At 37.9% G+C, this 12,906-nt stretch overlaps 1 protein-coding gene across 1 annotated transcript; it reads right to left on the bottom strand.

Moving 5' to 3' along the window:
- Nucleotides 1-1,608: 1,608 nt before the first annotated feature.
- figla (folliculogenesis specific bHLH transcription factor) lies at nt 1,609-9,258 on the bottom strand. The gene is made up of 6 exons (XM_053325585.1): nt 9,064-9,258; nt 7,536-7,682; nt 7,334-7,423; nt 5,139-5,307; nt 3,320-3,384; nt 1,609-1,671 (listed from the first exon to the last, which is right to left on the bottom strand). Exons 1-6 carry the CDS (start codon nt 9,247-9,249, stop codon nt 1,609-1,611), a joined length of 720 nt encoding a protein of 239 aa, XP_053181560.1. The 5' UTR covers nt 9,250-9,258.
- Between the last annotated feature and the right edge of the window lie 3,648 nt (nt 9,259-12,906).

Genomic DNA, 12,906 nt, shown 5'->3' with positions numbered 1-12,906 from the left:
GTGAGGTCTGGATTGATGTTAAAAGTATAATTGAAACCTAACTGCATTTTTCCCCACACACGACTTTAAGTCTAATATTCCTGCTGAACAAATCACAAAACAAAACTTAAACCTCTTCCAAATATTTAAAGCACATCTGTTACTTACAACAAGATCAACTTTGCTGTATTCAATCCCTAGATAAGCGGACTAATGAACTCTAAAAATCAATCAGACAGAGTGCTTTACAGAAATGCAGCACACACACGATGAAAATGCATTGACGGGCGATGGGTGTAGTGGTATGATATATTTTATAGAGGCTGTAAAGACTGACATGTTCCTACAGACTCTAATGGGACATTTGGCTGCCATGTTGGCATACAACATAAATAAACAATATATAACATGCTTTCAAAAGGAACAAATTAAGCTTAAATAACAAAGGGAAGTGATGGAGTCCTACTAGTCATAGGACTTTGAAATGTGTTTCATTTTTATTTATTATATTAATGAATCATTATTATTCATTATAGATTATTCCTCATGTCAACTTAAAATACAAACTTGTTACTGAGCTACCCTTGACTAAATAAAACTGCAAAATCATATTTACCTTCAATCTTTAGTATTAAGGCTTCTTTTAATAAACTTCTACACTACTGCGGCTGAGATGAATGCCTCAAGGTTCAGGGTCTGCCATTGTACTGTGGGTGATAAAAGCTGCACACGTGAGGGAGGAAGCGAAGGACGAGTCTATTGAACAGATAGTCACGTAGGTGCAGCTCACAACACTGTGCACGAAACAGTTATGTGTTTCATCATGAATGCACAATATCTGAAAGACTGCTTTTTATGTTTTAGTAACATCCTCCGCTTCTCCACCCGCGAGCGGCCCGCGAGCTGCATGGCTGCCTAGCAACACTTGGCGCTGCAGCATCAGCACCAGCGCCAGCAGAGCGGAGGATGGAACAGCCACCCGCAAAAATGCAGCGACGAGACAACGCTTGCACGATTTCTCTCTAAGAACCGAGCAAATACGTGATATAAAACATCAAAATCGCTTTTAATACCCCGCTTATGAATAATGAATAATGACACAGTAACACAGATAGGCTGAGCTGCTGTAAAACAAAAAAAAGCACCACTGGGACGCTAATGAGGGAGATTAGACAGTGCGTGACTGAAGCACTGGTAGCAGACTGCCATCACTGACTTGCTGTCTCACTGTGAAATACACGACAGACGTTGCACATATGGGACCTTGCGCTCAACACAGGCCTTTATCTGCACAGGATCCAGTGAATACATGACAACATTGATCATATTGAGCCGTGGATGCGCGCCAAGGAACGATGCAATATTTTTTCTTTTTCACAAGCACGTCGCCCTTTTCAATCTGTTAGTAGAGAGAAAGAGAGAGAGAGAGAGAGGGACTGTGCACCGTATGACCGACTACACGGTAAACATCAGCCAGCACAGACTGAGGCATCAGTAGTGAAATGCGCACACACCGTTGATGCACGCGTCAGGGAGGACCCTCTACTACGCCCAGTCACATAGTCTAACCATGATTGCCTTGTTCGATACAACTAAACACAAATATAAGCAGGTGGCGGTGTACTCACCTCAGTGCATCCTCAGGACCGTCTCCTCTGTGTGGGTGCGGCACACCCACAGCCCGAAGCCGTCCTCAGAACAGGCGGATGTATTCAGCACAATAAATGTGTCAGTGTTGGGTTGCGACAGGCAGGGTTCCTTTGTCACAGTATTTCAGGGCCTCAGCTGATACCAAGTCAATACACCCTGATGTTTCTCATCGCCGACTGAGCTTTCGACCAGCCCACTGCCACGCCTGTCCTGTCTGACACCCAAGCCCCCTCCCACCCCCACTCACCCCCCTCATCGAGTGGAAATGAATCTGAGCACTGCATTTGCTTATTGTGTTAGTAAAAGCCTATGTTAAGCACTAGTGGTGAGTTTTTCTAATGCTGTCTCCTTAAACGTGGTTAAGTTATCTAGGCCTAGTTCAAGTAGGTACATTATTTCACAGTCAAACAGGCGCCACCTCCTGTTATAAAAGGGAACTGGAATATGTTAATATTTTAGGTTAAAGTTCACTAATTAACAGCAGAGAACACATTTACACACTTTACTTGTATTTTACATCTAATGCCACTTTATATTTCTATTTTCATTATCATTGAAATGCTGCATTTATTTTACTTGACTGCATGAACTCTATACTTACTTTGCGGACAAAGACTTACAATAATGGTAACATACAGGATATGATCTCTGGCTGTGGATGGTACAATCCAACTCTACAACAACTAATTAAACTCATGTCCCCCTCTAACAGCTATTAAAATGCTGCTTATAGCCAATCTTAATGCTGCAGAAATAATGATCCAATTATACAGAATAACATTCTGAAAGATGCCATTCTGCATAATGAGCACTTTTTTGATACTTGAAATTGGCTGAATACACATATAAACTCAGGTCAAAATGTTGTAATATTAGGGAGTATACTTACTCTATTGCTACTTGATTATAATCAGAAACACTATTGTGTAACTTATCCTGAATGACATCATGGATAACATAAACACACTAATCACAAACCAAACATACATCCTGGTGTTATGAAGGAGATACATATCAGGCTCAGAAAACATACAAATGGAAGTTCTCTTGTCAATTTTATTTAAGGGCTGCCAAGGATACAGTTTGTAAATATAAAATAAAAACACATTTATACATACTCAAACAAAATGTGGACTGCATTTGAAAAGTAATATTCAATGAGAAAAATAATATAGCATTTTCTTCATGAGGAATTCTTTCTTCAAAGCAACGGCCCCTAAAAATAAAATAATGTAAGCTTAAAATATTTTTTTATCAATAAACATCCTTTACCCTAATCATACTGACTGGGGCTCCCTGCAGACTCCAGAGGTATACTTTTTGTCATATCTCACATGTGCATTATTCTATATTTCCTGTGTTTTTAATCACTTTGTCAATCAATTATTTCCTAATGAATTAGGGCTTTTTAAAACACCTATGTCCCGTGGAACCCCACAGACATGGATGCAGCAGACATAGATTTCCTCATGTGCTCTTTTGATGACCCTAAATTTTAGTTTTACACATTATTCAAATGAAACTGTAGCTCTCCAAAAGGTTTTTTTTTTACCTGACATTAATAACATCACAAATACTATTTTAAGAAGGAATATCATTTTGCTATGTTGGTTTTTTCTTGCAGTAGTTTATTCATTCATTAGTTTGTGTATGATAAATATGTCAGTGGGATGAGAATTAACACCCCTACTCTCCATGATGCAAGGATGAAGGTGTGTTTAGTGTCCTCGTAAGTCCTAACATTACTGATCACACCTGACAGTGTTAGATGGAACACACTTAAAACATTTGACCAGAAGAGGGCAGTGCAACAATGATTTTGAAAAAGGTGGTGAAATGACTATAATTTAAGTCTTTACTTCTGATTTGTGTCAAACAGACCAACCACTGAGCTCAAATGTTGTTACACGTATCATTATAAAGGTCAAAGAGAGGAAGTACTTGGTGACATCTGCAAACTTTGCCGTCACAACTCTTTTCATCCCCAGCAGAGCTCTAATCAGCCAGAGTAACTGAAAACAGCGGTGTCACTGTGCCAAATACTTTACCATTACATTATATACTACCATTTACCCTTGTTGAAAATCTCAATTCAAAAGCCAACTGAAAAGGACACAGCACTAATCAGCATGTCCTTTCCACAGCACAAATGATGACTTGTTATAATAGGAAAGGCACAGGTGCTGATATTATCATTAACACCTCTGTTCTATGAAAGTAAGCATGGTGAGCCAGCGTGAACACCAGGCTTCTCAAACTGAAACAGCTAAATGGAATTTAGCCATCATTCACTTTATTATTTAGACATGTGCTTCTCCTCCATGTTAACATGTCCTCTGTGAAAAAGACTGTCTGGTTTGTAAAAATTGTCATGTGGATATTTCTTAAAAATGACGATGATCTCTGTGACCACATGGGGACCACATTTGTATTGTCTTGGACCACTTCAATCTACTGTTGTTTATATTTGGGTGCTCTAATGCATCAACAAATAATCAACTAATAATGTTAATAATAGATATCAACCACACAAATTATTATATTGATATCATTATTATAAACTCTAATATTTCCAGTATGTGTTTTAAAATACTGACTCACTCTCTGCAGTGGTTAGTCTGTCAAAAATCTTCATACTGTAACTTCTGGTGTGATTTCAGTCATTTGTTTTCTTAGCTGAAAATGTATTTCTCATTTGATACACAAATATTTTTAAAAAATCCAACCTGGCAGATTTCCAATACTGGTCCAAACAATCTGCTTTAAACACCACTCAGCAGGGTTGAGACATCTGTTAAAGAAATGAAGAAGGTGTTGACGCCTGACTTCCAACCGTATTAATATTTTTTTGGCTGTAGACATCATGGAATTATAACATTTAATGGAACTAGTCATTTAACACTGATGGAGCATTGAATTCTCATTGTTTATAGTGTGTACACTGTACACACAGTTGTTTACCTGCTCCTACAGCTTTTGTTTCAGCCACAATCCGATAAAAACGTGAACAGCATGTCACACCAATTTTACAAATGTCCTAATGGCTTAAGTGTGCAGTTGTCTTGATCCAAGCCTCTTCACCTACAATTATCCAATCAGATGAAAAGGTACTTGTGGAGTTGGTTTGAATAGCCTGGATGTTCGGGCTACACATTCTGTTTGCTGAGCAAAATCAAATGCTTCCTGTTGATTTCCTGTGATAATTAGTGTGTATTCATGACAGATCATTTCAGGAATTAAATGTGTCTGATTGCCTATTGTTTGAAGGATCTGTCTTTCTATAATTGCATATGAACGCTGCCCATGTAGAGTTTGAATAGACCAACCATTTGTCTATGACTAATTGAGGATTTTGCATGCATTTAGTTTATTAACTGAATTATGTAGATAAGCAAAACATACAACAAGTGTATGTTTGTATATATATGGGGTCTGTTTGACACAGATCTCAGGGCTACTGAGGTGTAGTTGCCAAACAAGTACAAAATTAGGCATGTTAAGTATTAGACAAATTAAATGAGTTACCGAATTTTGATCGGGAGCTACTTGGATGATGAACTGGTATGCAGGCATCATGCAGTGTTGCAACACCAGTCTGGTCATATCTCCGTCCTCTGATCCTGAATCTGGTGGCATGGGGAATCCATCTTCCATGCGCTCCTCTGACATGTTCAGAAACTGTCATGTAAAAATATGCAAGTACAAATATGTTAAGATATATCCTTCTACTATCAGCTCCAATGAATTAAACCTTTCATTTCAGAGGGATCACTGTATGATGCAAACAACTTCTTACAACAGGAAGAAAAAGTAATAGTTTCAACAAAATGACTCTTCATATTGGGGACAGCAGCAATAAATTCCAGGTTTTGTCGTTACACTATACAAACACATGATCAGGAAAATTACTTATCTGTTCAAATGAAATGATGAAAAATTAGAACACAAATCACTTTTTTTTTTAACGTTCTTAATCTGAATGTTAAACACACATTTTAAAGAAATAATGCAATTTAAAATGAAGACTGTATACTGAGTAACGGATCTACAAGCCTTATAATAGAGTTCTAAAATGAAAAATTCATGCTTCTGAAAATGTAATAATTATATTATAGGACCTTCTCTGTCATCAATTTGAGGTGCAATGAGAAATAACTTATTTGCCCATGTTCCAGAATAGAGGACAGGTGACAGATTAAACTATAATGGACCAGGGCCAATATGATCAGGGAGTAAAATCAAAAGCACTTAGTCCAAATCAGGTGCTGAAATCATAAACATAGATATTCTGTATAATATAACAGCTTCTTAATGTTTGTGTTTGTGCAGAGAACACAGGTCAGCCATCAGTTTGTCAATTGTCTTAACCACTCCATTTTTATTCTGTGTTCATATCACAGGTGTGCAAGTACAGTGTTTGGGGTACTTCCCAAAGTCACTACATCTGATGAGATACTGAGATTGTATGTGGCTTCTGTTCACACCATCACCAACAACATTCTTGAAATGTGGATTAATTCCAGTGAATGTTCGATTGATTTAACAGTACAACTCTCATTTACATAAACCAAACTATCATACTATCAGGGTTGTGAGGAATGGAGAACTCCACATCTTCATTTCTCCATCAAGCAGCTAAGCGTACAGTAGAAGCAACACAGCCTTCTACCTCAAACACGGTTCACTGACTTTCCTGACTGAGTATATTGCCAAGAGAAACAACGTTTAATGAGAGAGGGAAATAAGATCCATATGTCAATGACCGTAACACCAAGGGGGAGAGCCCATGATGGACATCTTTTCATCCTGCATGCTGCCTTTAATGAACTGAGACACCAAGGGTTGTCTCAAAACTGACACTCCACCTGCTGCCTCATGAAAGCAGGAAATGGCAAGCACATATATATTCATAGTGCTTGATGCTCTTCCTGAATCAAAGGAAGCGTATAACTATGTGAATAGAAAATGTGGCTACAGTAAGTGCCTGTGGATCAAACAGAGGAGAGCAGGAAACCATTTCTCCCTGACTATCTGGGTGCTATTAACAGGACCTTGCACAGGCCTGTGCCTATCCTGTGGTATACATAGGAGATCAGAGACAGCAGTGTAAAAGCATACAACAATCATGTTGGCCATTCTTGAGACAGAACATCGGTGCCAAAGGGAAACCCTTGAGCCCTCAGCAAAAAACTGCTTTCACAATGACTGAAGAGAGAAGTCTATGTTGCCCAAGAATGGCAAGGGGGAGTATAGTTGTTCCTCTAATCCGTCCAGTCTTCTTATCCCATAAGGTTTTAATAGTTGTGTTTAAAACCATAACCTGTAAATGCTTTAATCAACTATGAGAACAATAAAAGACTAAAGGATCTAAGTCCATCAAATTAATATCAAAGATGGAACAAACAAAACACATTCAATATATTAATGAATGAGTACAGTTTTGCATTTTGCCAAAGAGTGTGAACATGAATCAAACATTTTTATGTAATAACTGACATGCTGTGAAAAATGTGTGTTATATCCATGGTTGATACTCAAATTCTGTAGTGACAGCATGCGGTTTGTCCAACTGATGTTACCATACCAAGCTGTCCAAGATAGCAGACCTGCTCATGCATGCGCTACTCAGATCAGTGAAATAGCTTGGTGATGGTCGCAGTGTGGTCAAAATAGATCTGTAGTGGAAAAAGCAGAAAAGACTCACATCATCCACTCTCCATAGGTCACTGCCAAAGCCTTCAGTCTGACCGTAAGTGATTGCATTCTTTAGAAAATCAGTCTGGTTGCCATCATCCTGTAATAGAAAACACCACTAATCAACATTTCACAATCAGTGGCAGTACTGTCCTTGGAAGACAAAGAGGACACTTCTATTTTGATATTGTTCTGATGAATGCAGTACTTACATTGTCAGTGTCTTGCAAAACTGCAACAAGCAATCGAATATATTCCGTTGCAGCTTTAAGGGTATCCACTTTACTGGGCTTCCGATCTGGTCGCATAAGTGGTACCATGCGTTTCAAGCGGGAAAACATGGTGTTCAAGTTCCTGATCTGCATAGAATAGAAAATGATTCGCATGAAAGAGGCACAATGCACTTCAACATGTTTTTTGAACTGTAACTGTACTGTGACATTTCAGTGCTGGTGGTAATATTGACATTGATACCAAATTTATAAAAATCTACATTTTAAGGGTTGAAAATGGCTCATCTCTGAATAGGCGGGGCAATGCTGGTCTGGTCACATTTCAAAAGTCTAGAAGAGCAGCATTATGCAATCATTTTATACCCATTACAGTTAGCCAGAGAGCAAAACTGAAAGTTAGCAATGTCGGCCAGCAGAAGTCTAGTGAGCATGCTCTGTGGATGCATTGGGCCCATAGAGTGTGCACACTATGATTTCATCTGTGTGTCTCTTTGCAAAGAGGCTGATGTCACTCAGCTTTCATAAGAATAGATTGGGACCCACTTAAAACGCTGTATCTAGTTCTTTATTTTCTTTCTTTTATAAAGCCAGAAAATTGTGATGTGCAACACAACAATTTCAATGTCAGCTCATACAGACAGACCTTACATACAGACAGATGAGAATCAGTCACGACACATTACATCACACTACATTAACACACACACAAAGATTAGAAAAAAATAGCAGCTAGATAAACTAGTAGAAGTCCCTCAGAGGAACAAGTGTTTCTGACTTTTAGGCGGTGTTACAGTTCATTCCTGTAAGGAGGTGCATCATTTGGGAAACCAGACTTCCTCAGCTCAGACTTTGAATTGTGAAGTTTTAAAGCCAACCTGCTTCTTCATGGTTATTAGTTCTGAGCAAAGCTAAGCTATGTTAAATAACATGGCAGCTAATATAGTAAGACCTTCTTAATAAGAAGACAGGTATGCTGGTGCCCTCTATATGCCAGTGATGATGTTTTCATATAACTGGCAGTGGTGGTCTGCTGTAATGTGGTAGAAAGAGTCTCAAGGTTTAATCAGTCACAGATAAATGTGAGATTAATCATTAATTAAACTTTCAGAAAAACGATATAAAAAAACACTATTATGGCCATGAGACAGGAGAAACTATTTCAACAAAAATATATAAATGTGAAGAATGAATATTTTTGACATTGTGGAGGAAAATGTGTGAAAATATATATCCTTCTATGTATGTTAAGTTAATCAAATTGAGGGAAAAACAGAATAAGTGACCCAGTTATTTACTTATGTTAAACTCAAAAGACTGTAACTGGATAAGATAAGAAAATAGTTATCACTGTATGTAGTATACTATACTATATCTTATACATACATTAAGCTAGCTGTATTGGTTTGACGTGAAGAGGACAGAACATAACGTAGGAAACTCTCCTTACATTTAACCCAACTGTCAAACATAAGTTCATACTTTCTAAAATACCGTTTCCAAAACTCACTCTCAGTCGTTCCTTGGCGTTAACCAGCTCTCTTTTTTTCACAGTTTCATTGAAGTCTTCATTGACGAAATATGAGCCGTCCTTCCCTCGTTTAAACTTCTCAATGTTATTGTAAACAGGCAGCAGAGACTCGCCCGTCAACCGCTTCAAAATATCACTCATTAATTCCCTCTCAGGAACCTTCATTTCAACAACTAATAAGTGCTAAACCCTAATGAGCTGCTTTCTTATCTATTTTTTCCCCCCTAGGCTACATACGTTATGTCCTCATGTAAATACATAGCAGAGGAGCTCCAGCAGGACAGGACTCACACCTGTGCTGCTACCTGCTTAATTAGGCCCCATGTAGGCTACTGCTTGTAAGATACGTGTTCACACTACAGAGGGCACTGCAATGTTGGTATTCACATTTCACCCAAGTCTATTCTTTATATTCCTGGGAATAAATACACAAATGATAAAATGAACTCAGGAATGAGTCATCATTATCCAATACGCATAAACAATCCTCTTATGAACGTCTGGCTTATCAAACAGTGGTATTCATCCTTTACATCAGTAAAAGTAAAAATGTAACAAGTCTTATAATCTAAAATAAATCCTAAAAGAATAGAACTATTAGCAGCTAACTGTTAATAGTTAAATAACATGGCAGCTAATATAGTAAGACCTTCTTAATAAGAAGACAGGTATGCTGGTGCCCTCTATATGCCAGTGATGATGTTTTCATATAACTGGCAGTGGTGGTCTGCTGTAATGTGGTAGAAAGAGTCTCAAGGTTTAATCAGTCACAGATAAATGTGAGATTAATCCTTAATTAAACTTTAATTAAATTAAACAGCTAACTGTATCAAAAAGTTTTAAAAGTTTAAAAAAAAATCAATGCTGATTTATGAGGCTTTATTGTAGTGGGGTTTTGTGCATGGGTAATTTGTCTCAGTCATTTCAAATTGATGTTAAAGTTTGGTTTTCACTTCTAAGTTGAAGTTAAGGGTCTATAGAACAATTTTGGTCCGAGTGTCAAACACACAGATAAAAATAAGACCTCTAGGGGGCGCTGCAAAATATGTAAACTGCTATAACTTTTGATTGGATTATCCAATTTTAACATATGAGGTATGTATGGATTCAGAATTAAAAGTAGAAACTGGTATGTCAAGCATTTGGTGACCAAATTAAAAATAAATACACTTTTAGCCCAATATATTAAATGGACACAAGCGAAATGATACTTTTTTAAACATAAAGTCTGAAAATGTCAATAACATGTATTGTTATTGAGGTATATTATACTGGGTATTAGCATTAGTATTCAAATGCTTTTACATGCATTTGTTAGAAATCTATAGTACATATACTAGAGCAAATTTTAGATATTTCTGGTAATGGTACTGCATCATATTATAGAAGTGTATCATATGTTTTTGCAATAATAATAATAACAATAATAAAACACTGTATTTATATTGCACCTTTCACACACTAATGCAGCTTAAAGTGGGTAAAAGATCACAATTTAAACTGCAGTTAGGATATAACATATTATTTCATGTAAAATCTTTGAAAAGTAAGTAATAACTATAAGTGGTAAATAAATGTAGTGTAGCAAAAAAGATTCAGTATTTCCCTCTGAATGTCGAGTAGAAGTAGAAAGAAACAAGTCCAGCAGTTAAGTAGATGCACTTTCCACCACTGCTTATCTACACAGTTAAATGGAAAGGAAAGGAAGGAGACAGAATGATGGAGAGAAACTTGGAGGCAAATACGAGGGATAAATTGAACATAGAAAGAAGGAATGAGATAGATAGGATGGGGAAGGAAAAAATTAAATTACACTCTTCCTCTAGTCAATATGTTGAAAACGTGATCAATTTATCAGACGGTGAGGTAGACAGCAATAAAATAAATTGTTGGGGTAGAGGGGTGAGTAGTTGTTGAGGTCAAGTTTTCATGGGGGTAATGTGCAGGATGGAGAGGGATGGGAGAGAGTTCAGCTTCCTCACAGCTGGTGGATGAAGCTGTCCTTCAGTCTTGATGTGCTGGCCAGAAGGCTGCGGTATCTCCTCCCAAATGACAACAGGCTGAAGAAGCTGTGTGAGGGGTGGGTGGGTTCATGTGCGATGCTGAGTGCTTTCCAGGCCATGCGCGTGTTGTAGATGTCCAGAAGGGAGAGGAGTGAGGCACCAATGATCTTCCCCGCTGTATTCACTATGCACTGGAGAGCTCTCTTGTTGGAGGAGGTGCAGCTTCATGAAGAGTTTGGAGCTGTGCTTTGGTGTGCAATCATAGATCAGCAGGGTAAGGAGCAGGGGGCTGCTTACACATCCCTGTGGGGCCCCTGTGTTCAGTGTGATGTTGCTGGATATGTTATTGCCAACCTGAACAGCTGGTGGTCTACCAGTAAGAAAGGCCATGGTGTTAAGGCCAAGACTGTCCAGTTTCTGGATTAGCTGCTAGAGGATGATTGTGTTGAAAGCTGAGCTGAAGTCTATGAATAGCATTCTCACCTATGAGTCCTTCCTGTCCAGGTGCGTGAGGGCTGAATGGATGGCAGTAGAGACTGCATCATCGGTGGACCGGTTGGTGTGGCATGCAAACTGGAAGGGGTCTAGGAAGGGAGGGAGGAGGGATTTAATATGCTGCATGACTATCCGTTCAAAGCACTTCATGATAATGGGAGTCAGTGCAACAGGATGGCAGTCATTGAAACTGGATGGAGATGGCTTTTTTGGCACAGATATAATTATGGTGGTTTTGAAGCATAGGGATAACAGCCTAGCTCAGGGAGATGTTAAAGATGTCTGTTAGGTCATCTTTTAGCTCTTTTGTGCAGTCCTTTAGCACACGGTCAGGTAGGCAGGGACGATGTCACCTTGCTTCTTATTATTTATGTTACTTTGAACAGTAACATATGGAAACTAATGTTATTACCAAAGCCGAAATGTAACACTGTCAATGAAACAAACTTTCAAGTCGCTGTAGATTAGATTAGATTAGATTAGAAAGTCTTTATTGTCCCCGAGGGGCAATTTGATTTGCAACAGCAGTCGATAACCAAATTCACACCATAAAAAACACAAAAACAAAAAACGTTACAATACATAGAAACATAAATATAAATAATAAATGTCATCAGGTGAGTTATCATGGATGCACAGTACAGGAACACTAGAGTTTATGTAGAAATCCTAAATAAAAATAATAAAAAGAGGAGGGAAGCACACTTAAGTCCATGTATACTTTGTTATTTATCACCACACTCAGTCAGGCATATGACTATTGTTTTAAGGCAATCTTGAAAAACTGTGAGCCCGGACAGTGACTTTTGGCACTGAAAACAAAACCAAAATGGAAAATGAGACATTGGCATTGTAGGACAAGTATTAGCACTGAAAAAAGTTGCACTGAAAAAGAAACCAGTCATTTCAAATATTTCAAGCTTTTAATAAAATATGAACCGGACATACTTGTTCATTTTTTGGCCATACTTGCAATCTTTTTTCATTGAGATATATTTTCACGTCTGATTGCTTTTTTACACTCACAGATGAATTTGTTTGAATGACTCAGTGCCAATCCATTTTTTGTCAGTGTTAAAAGAAGTGTTTTGATGGCAATATTCCTTTTCTAAGAAAGTGTTTTGTATTGATTTTAATTTAAAAACAGAGGATGAATACGTCTCAAACAGGTATCCAGGGTATCCTTTTGTAAGGATGGTGCTTTGACCTCTCCCTTACCAAGAAAAAGAGGGTAAGTAATAAGTAGTATGTGTGTTGTTTCTTATGTTTTTATGGACCGATCTGGTCTGAAATAAATAAAGACTGTAATAAAAATGATTGAAAT

The sequence above is a fragment of the Scomber japonicus genome, chromosome 9 (genome assembly GCF_027409825.1).
Source record: "Scomber japonicus isolate fScoJap1 chromosome 9, fScoJap1.pri, whole genome shotgun sequence".
Lineage (NCBI taxonomy): Eukaryota > Metazoa > Chordata > Actinopteri > Scombriformes > Scombridae > Scomber > Scomber japonicus.
This window is presented reverse-complemented; position numbering and strand designations above follow the sequence as displayed.